Source organism: Micrasema longulum, unplaced genomic scaffold (assembly GCF_059751315.1).
Source record: "Micrasema longulum isolate JH-2025_06_02 unplaced genomic scaffold, ASM5975131v1 h1tg000720l, whole genome shotgun sequence".
In the NCBI taxonomy this organism is placed as follows: domain Eukaryota; kingdom Metazoa; phylum Arthropoda; class Insecta; order Trichoptera; family Brachycentridae; genus Micrasema; species Micrasema longulum.
Genome location: NW_028277916.1, coordinates 97,728 through 114,730, shown reverse-complemented (window position 1 = coordinate 114,730; position 17,003 = coordinate 97,728). Strand labels below are relative to the sequence as shown.

Below are 17,003 nucleotides of genomic sequence, written 5' to 3'. Positions count from 1 at the left end.
ATCAATCTATAAAAGTTATCTGTGGACGTATAGATTGAACAAGTACAAGTATATAACTTTCATTGCGAAACTTGTTTGCTTATGATTGACAAGTCTTTAGTCTTGCAATTAGTGAATATTTATTGTAAGACATACTTGAACATGTTCGTCAGATGTTATCCTACAATAACTTTCGTTCTCATACTAATTTTAATATTGAAAGCGCAATTATAATGACAGGTGATCAAAGAAATTGAATCTTTGTCTTAGGTGATTTTTTGCTTCTAAAAAATGAATACGCGAATTGAATTTTAATCATGCTTCAATTAGATGATAATATATTTAGCATTTTGTTTGTGCTGTGTGTTTATGAAAGCCTAAAAATCAGTCTATTTAAAATGATTAGGCTTCAAAAGATATTAGTAATTTTCGACAAATAGTACGCGTAAATTAGTACAGAATCACCGTATCTTAAATTTTTATACTGTTTTTCAAGTTTTTTTTACGATTCTTACAAATAAATAATTTAGATTTTTTTTAAAAGCTAGGTTGGTACTATTTTTTTGATGAAATGAAATCAGACTTTCAATATTAAAATCAAACACTGATTTGAGTCTACTATTTTGCCTCAAATCAACTGGTCCAAGAAACGGAATACAAATTTAAATGAATTTTATAGCTATTCTAAGTAAGATAAATAATTGATCAATTAAATCTCTTCTCCGTTAATAAAGGTTTTAGCTATTTTTTATTTTACAAATAATGACACATAGAAATATAAAAGAAACACCGATGTTCAGTTATAACTGAATAAAGAATTTCATATAATTTTAATATGATTACAGAAAACCCCCTATAAATGTCAATACCTTGACATAAATATACCTTAATAATTATTATGTCTCTATTGAGGTAACTGTCTTAAATCAAAACCAAAATAAAAACAATTAACACTCTCCTCATCATCACTCCCTTTCCGCACCCAGTGGTGCATAGGACACTGCATTGGTACAACAATCGCAGGGCATCTTAATTTTTTTTGTTACAGTTTTACGCTTCAGGTAACAGTTCAGGTACTATAAAATATTATAGTGTGAAAACACCCTTTCAAATAAAATTTTTATATCAATCATGTCGGGAATCGAACCTGAGACCTATTGCTTGGTAGTCAAACGCACTGACCATACATCACGAGGCCGACTCCCTCTTCTAGCAAACTTAAAATCACTATAAAAGAAACGTATTTTGTAAAGTTATTTTTTCTTTCAGATTAATAAAAGAAACGATTAAAATATGTTTGAAAATAAAAATGTTAAATACGAAATATAAAAAATAGAAAAAGACGAACACGATTCCACTTTTATGGAGGCCCTAATGTGTTTAATAATACGTGAAACTGATTATTATTTATGATTTTTGATTTCTTATTTTATTTTTTGATTAATTATGGTTAATTTCAAAATAAAAAAAGCCTATTAAATGCTAACGAGGGGATCAAAAACATCAAGTGAAAAATTTTAGAAATCAATTCGTCTGATTTCAATATTCTTCTATATGAACAAAATCTGCGCAAACCGAAGCGTGGGAAACGATAGGAATATTTTAATTAATCGTTTGCTTTTAATTAGGTACAGAAATCAGAAGCCTTAATTAGAATTACTCGATACCACCAAGAAAATTTAAGAAATTAGGTTTTGTGTTAATCGGTGCAAGATTGACACATTTACCTTGATTTCAAAATGTTTCTTTAAATAATTCTTTTCAATTTATGAATCGGTTTTTAATTTTGTGTAAGAATCGAGTGTAATTAAATAAAACCATCATTTTTTAAAACTGCGTTTTGACCCGAAACTGTTTGATTTCTCTCGTGTAGCGTGAATAATACAAAATATGTAGTAATATTAGTTAGTACTATTTTTTTTAATTGTAAATGTTGTAGCTATTTGAGCTTAAAAAAATGGTAAAATACCAAAAGTTTAAAATACATTTTAGTGAAAGTTATTTATTGTATAAACGATATTATGTACTTTAAGATTTATTTATTATAAATACGGCCTTAGCCAACAGTTATATGAAGAAACAAAAGTACAAGAAACTGAACAAAAACAACGTAAAACTATGTAGCAAACACAAACAAAAGCAACAAAATAATGGTTCACAGTATATTCATAAACATGATAAACATAAAAGACTTCGAGCTAAACTATGCCAATCCTTTTTCATCCCACTCTGTTTTAGTTGCAAAGAGATTTACGAAAAGCCATAAGATCAATCCCGAAGAATTTCAAGTTTTGTGAAGAATTAACTAATATACACATTCTGGACATTGGGGCATAAAAATAAAAGTTACTCTTAGAAGACTTGATAAATAGCAGATTTTTACTTCTGGTGTCACGGTTGGGAACATGAAAAGTAATTGATTGCAACAGTGATGGGACATAACATATAACATAAGGTATTTTGAAAATACAAATGAGGTCCATCTCAGTTCTACGTTTCTCCAATGAAGACAGATTTAAAGATATTATAGAGGATCTTCAGATGGTCTTATATGTACAGTAAGACTAATTGGTTAAACTGTTACATGCGTTACATATTCGGTAAATTTTATATTTAGTGTTAACATTAAATTTTAAACTCATTTTACCAAATCGGTAAAGTCCCTTTAATCCCGAAAATTGCTAAATTGACACGCGCAGAAAAAAAACGGATGACTCAATTTTATTTTGCATTATATCTGTAAAATAATTTACAATCATTTTGATTCCTTTCTCATTTCACTTACCTGTATTGCTTTCTACCAATACTATTAAAGTAGGATTACGGTCACGTGGCAGTGTTGGAGGCTTTTGATAAGCTGCAAAAATTACGCAAAACTCAGAATTTCCATAAGATGATGTGTATTTTAAATCAGTGGTACATTTGCTTTGGTACTTTTCATTGAAAGATTTTTTTAAATGCCAGTAGATAATCAAAATTAATTAATTTAGAAGTATTTACAAAGATATGGGAATTGAACATTAGATAAAATTTTATTACTGGGGTGTGAATCAATGCTTCACGTCCCAAAATTCAAATCCCTCAGAGTTTAAATTTTCAAAATAATGGTTTTTACTAATATTAAGTAAAGGGTGAGTGTTTTTTAATTAACGGCTAGATATCGCAACCCATACGTAAGTTCTTAAAGAATCAGATAAAGATCTTTCCATTTATGTAAGCATTCTCATATCTCCACATTCAAATAGGTTGTTTGAGAGTAAAGTGTATTTTGTCACGTTAACTCTATGCTCCTTGACGGTAAAAATTTGTCTAGGTAAAAAATAACTCACATATCTTTCAAATGAGAATGCATTTGATGTAACTAATCACTGTTGGTACAAATTTGGTCATTTTTTAGTAGTTTGGCCATTTTAAAGTAATTAGTTAAAAAATATATTTATACGGATCAGTTTTGCGAAGAGCGTCATCTTTTTGGTTGTGTAAAATTACTACTCCTTTAAAAACCTCAATACTAAAATTATGATGGCACGGAAGTTATTTTTTCTTCAAATATTTGTGTGGTTTTATTAAAATGCGGATTTTTTGTTTATTTTTGTAAATAAATCTTATTGGAAAAAAAACAACTTCTCATATTGTGATTCCCCGAAAGTTCAAATTTGTACGATTGTTTTTCTTTATATGGAGTTTAAAAAACAAGAAAAATATTCAATCGTTTTCAAGCTATAAATGACGTTATTCAAACAGAAAAAGTTCAAAACTCTATTAAATCTAATGTTCAGGGAATTAATGATTAATATAAACTGTGCCTCGTTCCGACTATTTCGTCGTATCTAACGAAAAAGGACGCAATAGAAGTCCTTTTCGTAAGATACGTCGATTTAATCTATGTTCAAAGTAAAGTTTTATTGAGGTCCATTCAACCTAAAAATTCAGTTTGAAGAACGTTTTTCTATTTATGTTTTTTCTATCTGCCCATATTTGAACATCTATATTCCTTCAATTTTTTTATCTGTTGATGTTTGTGAAGTTAAAGAGCTGAAATCTTAATTTATGCAGGTGAGATTCATCTAATTGAATTATTTATTTATTATTTCACGTTTTAGATAAAACTTTTTTTAAAAATATGAATACCTCACTGGGCACAACCCGTGTCGAGGCATTCATTTACATGATTTAATATATTATACTTATAGTGTCAAAAAATAAAAAAATAATTTACATATTCACATTTAAATCCACACAGATATATATACATATATAATAGTAAAGAGAGGAAAAAAAAATAAAAAGAAAGAAAAAGAAAACAACATTATATTATTAATACAGCTCACACATTTAACTACTGTGCAGACATTAGGTCAAGTAACAAGCTACTGTCAGCTCCCGGTGGCCCAACATTCGCACAAATGCCAAATATACGAGTTTATGACATATATTCATAGATACACTGTGTGGATACAAATACGAAACACGAAATGCAAAAATAATTATATATTGACAAGTTGGCTGCTTTACACCTATTACACCTACATAGGTCATAAGCCCCGTAGATGCCTAGACTTCTATATGACCTTCTCTTAAATGTTCTTCATCTCTGTTGTAATATGTTAAGGTATAATAATAGTTATTTAAAATCTTCTTCATAAAAATTGATCTTACAATGAAATTCCAGCATATTTTTTGACATCACAATATTGCTCAGCGTAAAGAGGCTCCGATTAATTACAATGTCGCTCTCATCCACAGCACTTAATTGGGTTATTAAAGCGAGCAGAGTGAAACCAATAGCTGATGGTTATCTGACACATCACGTGATTTCCTTCCTTACTTTCCACAGATTCACGCAATTCTCGCATTTTTCCTCGTTTCTTGTCACGAGGCCATTCTCCGTGACTTACTCTGCTGGGAAGCGACTAACGAAGACGGAATACCTTCGATGTTCTGATAGAAAGAAGGCGGGTAGATACGCCGATATAAAATACACATAAATACTTAAATAATATAAACACTAGATCCTCAACACAAAGACAACTTAAACAAATACAAACTTATACCACTTTCGGACGAAGGGATTTTGAGTATTATTCAATTAAAATGATATAAGTGATGTCCCATCTCTGTTGCAATCAATTTCTTTTCATGTTCCCAACCGTGTCACCAGAAGTAAAAATCTGTTATTTTTAAAATCATCTAAGAGCAACGTTGGTTTTTATGCACGACTTGGAATTTTTTGGGATAGATCTTCCGGCTTTTCATAGATCTCTTCGCGACTAAACAGTGTGGGATGAAGTTGGATTGGCATGGTTTAGCTCAAAGTTTTAGGTCTTTCGTTTTTTTAAATGTATTGTATACAATTATTGTTTTGCTCTTGTTTGTCTTTGCTAAATAGTTTTATGTTCTTTTTGTTCAGTTTCTTGCATTTATGTTTCTTTATGTAACTGTTGTAATTGGCTTAGGCCGTATATTTAATAAATAAATATGTGTATACGAGTAAGTTTATATTTTTATTTATCTGTTCTTTCTATTAACTTGTCAATTTTTATAATGTATAAAATTGTAATTGCCTAGCTTGGAACGGGGTATCGACCCTTGTTAGCTGGGCAAAGTAAACAAAAAAATGTACGGTATATATGATAAAATGTATAAATAAATAAACCTTCTCTAGATTTTTAATTATTATATTACTAATGATTAAACAATCCGGCTTAAGAACCGGTAGACTAAAAATATCAATTAATTGTTGAAAAATATTGTTTTTTAAATTGCTACTATTACTTTATGATTTTCATTTTCTAACCATCATCATATTACCAACTTTATTTACAATTATTATTTTTTATTTTTTATCATCATCATATTACCGACTATTTTTATATTCTGAATGTATTTAATGTAAAATTTGTTGTTATTTACTTCAAATAAAAAACCAAACAACATTCTAAAAATACTCTTAAATGTACAATATATCTTAAGCTATATATCCGATAATTATAAAACGATCAAATGAGTGTTGAAGTATTGAGATAAATTGTGATATTTTAAGTTTGATTAAAACATTATAGAATTTAATTAATTATTAGTATCATAGGCGTAGGCAAGTATAATATACATCCAATTAAGGCCATACGTATACCAAATTTTAATAGTGACTTCGATTTGTGTTTTTATTTTCATTGATTAGTTAAAACAGTGTTAGAGAGGTGGTCGTCAACTATTTTGAAAAACACTGAATCTAAAGATTTATGTTTTTTTGTACTTAACTCTTACGCATAATAACATTGAATCAAAGTGGTTTCATTAAAAATCGAACTTAAAACCCTAGCCTGTTTGTCCCCATGTTTTTATGTGTCTTGAGTTCCGGTTCTAATTCACCAACAGAACTGTACTCTTCATCCGCTTGCACACGATTGCATTTTAATATATATTTGGACCCCTGTATTTAGTAGCCTTGCGTCCTTACGTGTCACGTACTAAGCTAAGGTACTCGGAAAAAATCGTTATTGTTTGTCTTGGAAATGGGATGTTCGATCACTGATTTTAGTTTATTACCTTTATGAGTCCAATCACCATTGTTGCAAAGTTCAAGAACAATGGCGCGTGATAACTACTTTTAACTACAGTGTGGATATCTGTAAAGGCTATTCCATCTTTCCTGCATTCTGCTTCTTCAAGATTATGTCGTTGCAAACTGAAAAATGGGCACTGAAATAACAGATGTTCGATACTCTGTGAAGAAATATCATCGCATGGACAATAGTCATCATTCCTTAATTTAAACCTATATAGATAACTTCTCATAGCTCCGTGTCCGGTAAAAAATTGGGTCGTTTCGAAAGTACTTTGGTGATGATGACGGAAGTTTGCTGCATCAGCCAGCGTTGGGAAAAACATTTTAGTGATTTTACCTGTAGAAGAAGCGCGGTAATGATCCGCCCAACGCTGCTGCGTATTTTGTTTTATACAGCGTTTAGCAAAGCTAAGGGGAAATTCTGAGAAGAAAGGTGCCGTTCTTTTACAAGTTGCGGCTCTTGCTCGTTCATCCGCTCTCTCATTTCCTACGATACCAGCATGTCCTCTTATCCGGCATATTTGAATTGCATTGCATTCATGAATATTCTCATTAAAATAATGATAATATTTTTTCTAGGTTTCCAGATATCGCGGAAACCGTGCTCCGTCGGCGGCACGCGCGGCACGTGCATGTTCGTGCAGGACTGCCTGCGCGGGGCGGGGCGACACGTGGGCGTGTGCGTGGACGGCTTCATGTTCGGCTCCTGTTGCGCCGTGGGCGACAGGCCCGGCTCCCTGCCCACCACGCCCTCCGCCTTCCCGGACCGCTCTACCACAGGTCGGTAGGTGTGTGCGTGCTGGTGTGCGCGTGCAGGTGTGTGCGTGCAGGTGTGCGCGTGCTGGTGTATACGTGCAGGTGTTATGTGTGTGTAGGTATGTTATTATGTCTATGTATGTGAGGGCGTGTGTAGATGTGTGAGATCAGGTGTGTGCGTGCAAATGTGTGTAGGTTTTTGTGAGGGTGTGTGCAAAAAGGCCTATCTGTGTAGGTGTATACGTGTAGGTTTATACGTGTAGGTGTGTGCAGGGTGTGTGTAGATGTTTTAGGTGTGTGTAAATACGTATCTGTGTAGGTGCCTACGTGTAGGCGTGTGCGTGCAGTTGTGTGTGTTAATGAATAGATACATTAATGAGTCCTCAATAATATGAATTTGTCCGATAAAGTGTGAAGATTTTTTTTTTAACAAATATGCATATTTATGATTATTTTCTTTTAAAATAATTGAATAACACATTTTTAATTGACTTGAAAAGAATTGGAAAATTTCACATACTACGAATACCGATAAATATACATTAAATGCATTTAGAAAATTTTATGGATAACCAATATGGATGGATATTTTTTAAATCATTATGCATATTAGGGAAAAATATTTTCATTAATAATTTAAGTGAAATTGTTAAAAGAAGCCTTTTAACGAAAACGCGACATGTTTGACCTTAAAAATTGTGAAGTCAAGATTCGTGAAGATGTTTAAATTCAAACGGTCACAAACAATGATCAAAATTTAACCGAATCGTGACGTATTAGGGGCGTGGCCAATGGAATGAACAGTTTTTAGGGGAATTACAAATAATATTTTTTTTTTTTTTTTACCTGACAGTATTCCATAAATCCTTTTTTCCCTATTGTGGAAGAATCTAATTCTACCAAATGTTGAAAACTCTAATAAAAGCAGGTATTGTTATTATTATTTATTTATATATTGGTAATGGGGGGCTTGATAAGAGTTTACCTTCGTATTTAGTGAGAGTAAGGTGATGTTTGGTGATTGCAATCAGCCAAGACCATCTCAGCATACAGAATACAGAATACAGAAGACAGGTGAACTTTCCTCTCTTGTCTTTATTTACTTATTAATGTTGTTTGTTTAAGAAATTGACCGTAAATGTTAACCGCGGCCATAACTCAGTGTTCTTTAAGCTTTCTATTGCACTCACCTGGTTGGGGGTTTGGTAAAAAATGCTTAATTTTATGTTTTCTCCGAACGCGAGCGGGTTATCCCATTGAACGAATATTAAGGTTTTTATAAACATTATGTTCAAATTTCACTTAAAAACAGTATAAATTTTGTTTCAATATTAATTAATTAAAATTTATTTTTGGTAGTAAATATATAGTACAATATTTGAGTTTGTCCAAATGTTCGTAGACAAAATATTGGATTTCACCCCCTCGGGTTTAACAAATTACAACAGAGATGGAGAATACCTTAAATAAGGAAATATGGAAGGCCAGGCATTTACAGGGCTTATGACCCGTCATTGGCTGGATTAAGTGGCCACTTTACACAATGTGTAACATTCACCATTTTGCCTATGTTTGAACAACCATATTTCTTCAATTCTTCCATTTGTTGATTTTAATGAAGTTAAAGAGCTGAAACCTTTATTGATGTGAAGAGATTCATCTGACTGAATTATTTCCCATACTAATTGTAATTTGTTAATCTTAATAACTCCCGAGCGGGTGAAATCCAGTCTTTTGTCTACGAACATTTGGACAAACTCAAATATTGTAATGAAACCAACTGGTCCAAGAAGAAGTTTAAAAATTGAAAAAAATGTTTTCAGGCGTTGCCTAGTATGTGAAATAATTCAGTCAGATGAGTCTCTTTACAACAATAAAGGTTTCAGCTCTTTAACTTCACTAAAATCAACAAATGTAAGAATTGAATAAATATGGATGTTCAAACAAAGGCAAAATGGTGAATGTTACACAGTGTGTAAAGTAGCAACTTAAACCAGCCAATGACAGGTCATAAGCCCTGTAAATGCCTAGGCTTATATATTCCCTTATTTAAGGTATTCTCCATCTTTGTTGTAATTTGTTAAATTTAGAGTAGTTTGTTTCCTCTATTTCCTTATGTATCATTTAGTGCGTCTTTCGGATATGGTCTTAAGCATATTTTTTCCTTCTTCGATTATATTTAGAACATTTTCTCTCGTGATGCAGTCTCTCCAGGAAACTCCCAGAATCCTTCTAAAGAGCCACACCTCGAATTCCTCTTCATGTCTATTTCAGATAATAATATAACGCTGGACAAATTCGACGATGATTTCGCAAATGAAATTTTTAATGGTTTATCAAGGTTTTTAATTTTTTAATCGAAATTATAAACACAGTTTAAATATGTTTTAATTGAGATTTTTAAATGTTAGAGTAGAGCCACCTGGAAGAGTGTTTTTGACTCTACCACATTCGGATAAAAATACTGTAAAAAAATCGAATTGAGAGTAGTCCACTTCGTGGTATAGTAGTTGGCGCGTTCGACTACTACGGTTGAAGTCACAGGTTCGATTCTTGGCAAGGTCTATAGAAAATATTTTTTTAACCCTTTGAGATCGTATGTATGTTCAACGAACACTAACTTTGCATTTTTCCCCCACAATAAATCAAATAACAAAGTGGGATTCTGTTTTAAATTAGTGGAAATCTACTCTATATAAACGCCAAGCCTGTGACATATATTATTTATATTTTTAAATGCTATCATTACAATAGAGAAATATCATCTTTTTTTATAGTAATAAAGGTCTATGAAATACTGTAGTAAAAAAAATAATTTTGCTATTTATTAGAAGCATGAAAAACAATTTAAAGCTGTAATCTAGAATTCCCAAAAAAACGGTCATTTCATTGTCCACGCCCCTAATACGTCACGATTCATGTTTATTAGTTCCTGGCCGTTGAAATTTGTTTAGAACTATATCACGAATTTCGAATTCGTATGAAAACATTTCTCCATAATATCCATATTGATTTTGAAAATATAATCAATTATTCTTAATTCATTTCATATATTTTTATCGGTATTCGTAGTATGTGACATTTCTCAATTGTTATTTTTTATTTAATAAAATGCATTTTAGTATGTCTTTGGAATTGGTATTTATTTCCCATACTTATAAACACCTTTGAAACCTAATATAAATTCTAAATAAACGAAGTAAAAACTTCTAAACTATATGAAAGAAAAGAGAGAATTTTTGATCAAGTATTTATTTATATCAAATATTTTATCAAAGGTGATTTAAAACTGTAATATTTCATTGATTGTGGACTGGAACCATAAACGATCACTTTACCATCTATTGAACTCAAACGATCCAGATACGCTGCCATTATAATTCCATTGAGTGCTCTATGCACCACTGGATGCCTATAGGGAAAAAAATATGGTTATTGTATTGAATAAGATTTTCCATTGGTTTTCCTAGATTGTATGATGATGTCATGATGATGATAATGAATATTATAATCTTAATGTATACTCTAAGATAATGAAATATGGTTATACTCTAATTGTCCGAAATAATGATTTTCTGATTTTATTGTTTTAGAAATAATACACTTACATTAAAAAAATATTTAAACATGTACAGCTAAGTTAATACCACAATAAAATTTCAATTCAAAACTACCCCTTATTTTTTTATTTTCAACGATCTGGATGTTTGGCAATTCAGATGACTTAAATTCGGATAAACGGAGTTTTATTGTATTCTAAATATTTTTTGGCACAATAATGCTTTTTGGAGTAATAATCAATAACCTTTTGCTTAAATATCTAATTTTATATTACAATTTTCACATTTTGAAGTATTGTCGTGATAATAACGACTATTATTATTTTAATTGCTTTTAAACATGGCGATAGCGACATCTATTGAAATGTTTGTGTACCAGTGAAATCATCGCACTAATTTAATTATTTCTCTTTTCAGTTTTGCAATACAAACCTCCTGCGTCGATAACAAGACCATTCAAGCCCCAACCGACGCAAAACCAAACATACACCAAAGCCCCGAGCTTCAATCAAACAGACTTTTCCGTCCAAATAACGAACCGGCCATATTCCCCTCGGCCGACTTTCGTCACGAAGCCGATAGGTGGCGGACAGCTCCCGAATAAGCCGGGATACAAACCTAGTTTTAATAATTACGACGAGAGCCATCTAGCGAATCGGCCGAGTAATATGAGCCACCGCCCTCTCTTGGCGACTAGTCCAAGCAATAAGATTTCTTCTAGTCTTAATTTAGGAGCAGGATCTGTGATTGGTCAGAGAGGGACAGCGCGACCAATGACATCAAATACTATTAATGATATACAGCCTCAGGAGAGTGTTGGTTTAGGTACGTACAATAATTTATTATTAATAGGATATATATTATGTGGTAGCTGAGAAATTTGATGAGAACATTGTTTTTTGTCACTCTCTCGTAAATGACTCCCCGATGCTGTGTGTAAACGACACTTGCACGTCGTCTGCTAATTTAAATCGACATTTCGTTGTCTATCGTTGTTTTTCGCACCCCCAAAACTGAACCGATTTGGTTGTTTTTTTAAAGAAAGAGTTTAAGAATGAAAGGCAAGAATATTATAATGATTTTTTTAATATTCATTTATTTAATGCCAGTCAAAGTCAACAATCAAGCCGACTAATCATTAAAAAACACACACAACAAAACAAACCATCACGCCGTTTCCCCGTAGGGGTAGGCAGAGAGGATAGAACGCCAAAACACTCTATCTTGGCATACAGACCTCGCTTCCTCTACATTCATACATCTTCTTATGCACGCACGCCGATTATTCCTACTTTTGACATGTCCATCTTCAAGTATTTGATGGACTTGATCGTGCCATGTCTTTCTCGGTCTTCCTCGTTTTCTGCATCCATCAACATTTGCATAGTAGATCCTTTTAGACGTTCTTTCGCTGTCCATTCGCTCTACATGTCCAAACCAACGCAGCACCCCTTTCTTGATTCTGTCAATAATGCATGTCTCAGCCTTACACACTTCACGGATCTCGACATTTGTGCACCTATCATACATCGTTTTACCACACATTCGCCTGAGGGATCGCATTTCGACAGCATTCAACCTACTTTCATCATTATTTTTCCAATTCCATACTTCGCTCCCATACATTAGAGTTGGAACTAGAACTCCGTTGTGAACTGCTAGTTTAGCCTCCTGCGATAAACATTTGTTTGCCAAAGTAGATTTCAGTGCACCGTTCACCCTGTTCCCGGCACTCACCCTCCTTTCAATATCTTTATCGGCCTTTCCGTCCCTAGTAAACATACTTCCCAGGTACACAAATTTTTCTACCTGATTCAGAATATCTCCGTTCACGCTGATCTCACATTTAGTTATATTTTCATCCCTTTCAAAAACCATCACTTTCGATTTATCAACATTCATAAGCAAATCGCTTTTCTTGCATACCTCGTAGACTTTTGTTACTAAGAATTGAAGGTCTTCTTTGCTGCTAGCAAGAATCATTAATCACCACTAAATTGTTTTTTCTGGATTTTGACCTGAAAGTAACCGATGAATAAATTTCAAATAAATACAAAATATTATAGATTGTGCAAATAAATGGAATAAGAGTAATTTTGGACATTTTTTACGTATAGCAACACTCATTTGTCAATTTGACAATTGTTTAGCGGCAAAAATTATATCTTACAGTTCATTAATCCTTTGGGAGCTCATATTGGTGTTTGTTGGTGTACTATCTGTTTTTTTTTTACGTTTTCTCAATAAAGGACTAATTTTATAAATTGCTTGCATATTAAACAGTGTTTTTGAGTAGGTTTAAATCATGGAAAAGGGAAAAGATTATAACGTTAAGTAAACCTACATCAATGACTCGCAAGGAGATTGCTAATGAATTTTATGTGAGTCAGGGAGCAGTCAGTAAGATTATTAAGCAGAAAAGAAAAACAGGGTCAGTTGAAGCAAAGAGAATTGGGAAATGTGGAAGAATCCGGATAACAAGTGTCCGAGATAAAATATCTTTAATCAGAAATAGTAAGTTAAACCCCAGAAAAACAAGTAACTTGATTTAGCAGCCAGCTTGATGATACATGACTCAACAGTACGAAAAAGACTCAGTTAATCTGGAAGAAAAAGCAATTCGACCATAGAAGAAACAACTCCTGACGGCGCGTATGACGAAGCAAAGGCTCATTTGGGCTAGAAAATATACTAAATGCACTGTAGAAGACTGGAGGAATGTGCTGTTTTCAGATAAGACCCACTTGCTCGTGCAGGAATATCGCACAAAATTTGTTGAAAAAAGGTGGGATGAAAAACTTACTATAGCTCATATTGACCAAACGGTGAAATATCCTGTGAAGAAGATGTTTTGAGTCTGTTTTTTGTATATGGGGATCGGATCTTTGATACGAATATAAGGAATGATGAATAGCCCAAATTATAAAGCCTATTGGAGCAGCACTTGAGTACAGAACTGAATAAATGTTGTCCTAACGATGGGGCTGTATTTCAACCGGACTCAGGTCCTTGTCAGGTATCGAAGTTTATACTTAAGTATTTCAATAATAAAAAGATAACTTTTTTAGACTGGCCTGTAAATTCACCTGACCTTAACTCTTTAGAAAATTTGTGGGCGATTTGGAAATCTAGGATACAAAAATTGGACTGCACCACCAGGATAAAGATGATCGAAGCTGTGGTTTCGAGATGACAGAAAAAAAAATGCCGAAGATTGATTGATTCCACGCCAAAACATTTTCAGGCTGTTATAAAAGCAAAAGGAGGACATACATCCTATTAAATAAAAAAATATTTCAAGGAATTTTATTCGCACAATACTGATAATAATAAATGTCAATCCACCCGTGTTATGTGGATTTGGACAAAAGATGTGAAATGGGACTTTGTGTTTAATTCACGGTAAGATCACAACATAACAAAACATTTTTTTGAACAAAAATCTTTTTCACGTCTGGGTGGATAATATTTATTAATTTGAATAAACTCCTAGGAGGGGAAATTCAGTAAATTTAAATAAGTTATTTTGATAAGGCCGATTGATCTAAAATTTTTTTTCCCATTCCCCCTCTCTATGAATACCGAATGGAGCTTCTCACTACTATCCGTAGCCCAGTTATGACACACAAATTTGGTAGCTTCCAAAAAGAATTTCAAGGTTTTTAAAAAGTTTTGTAATCATATCGGCCAATTAATCACGTCTAATCAATTGGATCCCAGTCAATGAAGAATGGGGAAGTTTAGTGTCTTTTGTTACTTTTTTTAATTTGTTAATAGACTATTAAACTACGAAAAAAAAAGAAAAATTATGTATAGTATTTTCGGCTCTAAGATTTTTTTGGAGTTTTGTATTTTTGAAATAACGTCGCGTGTGACGTGTCAAGTTCTCTTCCCCTTCTTCTTAATGAGTTCTACTGATTCGTCAGTTGACTTACAGTAAACCGGAAACCTATCCTCTTATCATTGGTTGATTCGGAAGAACTCGTGACGTCATGCAAAGTAGTTTGTTATCATAAAAATAATTTTAACTTCGCAGTACAATTAAATGCTATATTTTTTACTGCGCGGCATAATACATTTTTTATATTCAATTTCCCGGAAGGCTGAACTTCCCATTCACTTCCCTCATTTCCCCAATCCAATAAAGTACATATTATGAACTTCTGGATAACCTTCTTATACAAAGATACTAGGGCTATCAGATTATAGAAAACTTCTTCGGGCAGCTTTTCTCGTTCGGCAACGAGCAATTTTTCCTTGTATGTGGGCACCGCCAAGGAGTCTTAAGTTCTCAGATGCGGTGTGCTGTATGTAGTCAGAATGTTATGAAAGAGTCTTTCTGGTCTGTAACATTTCTTTAAAAGCTTCTAAAATATTTGAATATTTCTTACAAATTGCTGAATTTTGCAACAAAATCTTAATCTACATGGTAAAACAATTTAGTAATTTATCACAATCTTACAGTTATTTATGTATTCAAGTTTGTCTGACATTTGACCAAATTCTTCTATCTTCTGATGCAGCACATCCCTTTAGGAGAAATTCTCATGAGACTTAAAAAAAACTATTCATAATGAAATAATAAGTGTTTTTAGCTCAATAGACAAGCAACTGTTTTTTTCATGTTTTTTTTCAATAATGTTTCTTTATTTAGTTTGATCAGATATTTGGCTTTTTTCTTAAAACAGTTATACTAAAGGTCGTATGCGATAAATTCCAATGTCAACTTGCGGTCAAATCATGTTTTCGAGTTAAACTCGACTTCAAAAAATCAACATAAAAAGTGGTTATTTTATCTTATTTTATTTTATTTTATTTTATTTGGGAAATCAACAGTTCTACATACATATTTTTAGTAAACAAACAGATATAGTGTATAAACTCAGAACTAATAACAGATTTCCACATAGTATACAAAGTTAGTAAAGAAAATATATTACATATCAAATAAATACATACAATTTATACATATAAAAATGTTATTTTCATGTACTCAATAATCAAAGATTTTAAAAATATTATGTAAAATATTTTTTACTTCTGGGGTTACCTATAGGAATTTCGAGCATATTTTTTTTAATATCGGAATTAGCTTTAAGAAAAGCATTTATTGAGTGCCCAGAGTGGAGTTTTTTTAACAATAATTATCAAGACCTAAATTTATTGCGACATGAGAAAAACATTTTTAAGGGAATATGGAAGTCTAGGCATTTACAGGGCCTTTGAACTGTTATTTGCTGGTTTAAGTGGCCAATTTATCTTCTTCTAGTGCCTTGCCGGGTCCCCCCGACGTAGGCGATCACTACAGCGAAAGCATATGTATCTGTCCTGCGCTAATTTTACATTTCGCAGCCACGATTGCTTATTGACGTACTCGCCGTAGTGATTCCTGGGAAAAGATGACCAGAGTGGTTTCCCGTTGCCTTCTCTGGTGGATTTTCTGTCGGGGTTACCTTCCCTTAGCTGGTTGGTTTTGGTTTTGAAGCGCCAAAAACTCGCCTTTCATCCTCTCGTTATCTGCTGCGATCACACCGTCATGAGTGTGATCCCATTGCCCGGGGTTCGCGACGTGGACGCTAACGAGTTGGACTAGTCAGTAGTGTTGCCGGTGGAATGCAACTGGGCGTTCGCAGCATTTTATAGAATCACATCCTCCAGCAAGATGTGACTCACTGCGACCCTACTGACAGTTCGAACCCCTTTATAATAGGCCAATTTATACCCAGTGCAATTATCGACTTTCTGCTTAGGTTTGAACATTCACACTTGGTATAAGAATAAATATAAAAATTAAACAATTGTTATCAGGCGTTGCCTAATAAGTGAAATGGTTCAGCCGGATGAATCTCACGCACACAATAACGGTTTCAGCTCTTTTACTTCACAAAATTTAATAGGTGGTAGAGTTGAGGAAATGTGGATGTTTAAACGTAGGCAGAAAGGTGAATGACACGCAGAATGTAGTGATCACTTAAACCAGCCAATGACAGATCATAAGTCATGTAAATGCCTATACTTCCATATTCCCTTCTCAAAAATGATTTTCCTCTGTTGCAACAAATTAAGATCTAAATAACTCCTTCGGAAGGAAATCCAGCCGGTTTACAAATATTTGGAAATAGTCAAAGCATTTTATATTA

The 17,003-nt window shown here is 32.9% G+C and overlaps 1 protein-coding gene across 1 annotated transcript in view; it reads left to right on the top strand.

Moving 5' to 3' along the window:
• Sb (serine proteinase stubble) overlaps positions 1-17,003 on the top strand; it is a 244,892-nt gene that overhangs the window by 147,260 nt on the left and 80,629 nt on the right. The window contains exons 3-4 of the mRNA XM_088229870.1: positions 7,127-7,327; positions 11,281-11,688. Coding sequence (XP_088085996.1) covers positions 7,127-7,327; positions 11,281-11,688 — 609 coding nt within the window. The remainder of the gene's footprint in view (positions 1-7,126; positions 7,328-11,280; positions 11,689-17,003) is intronic.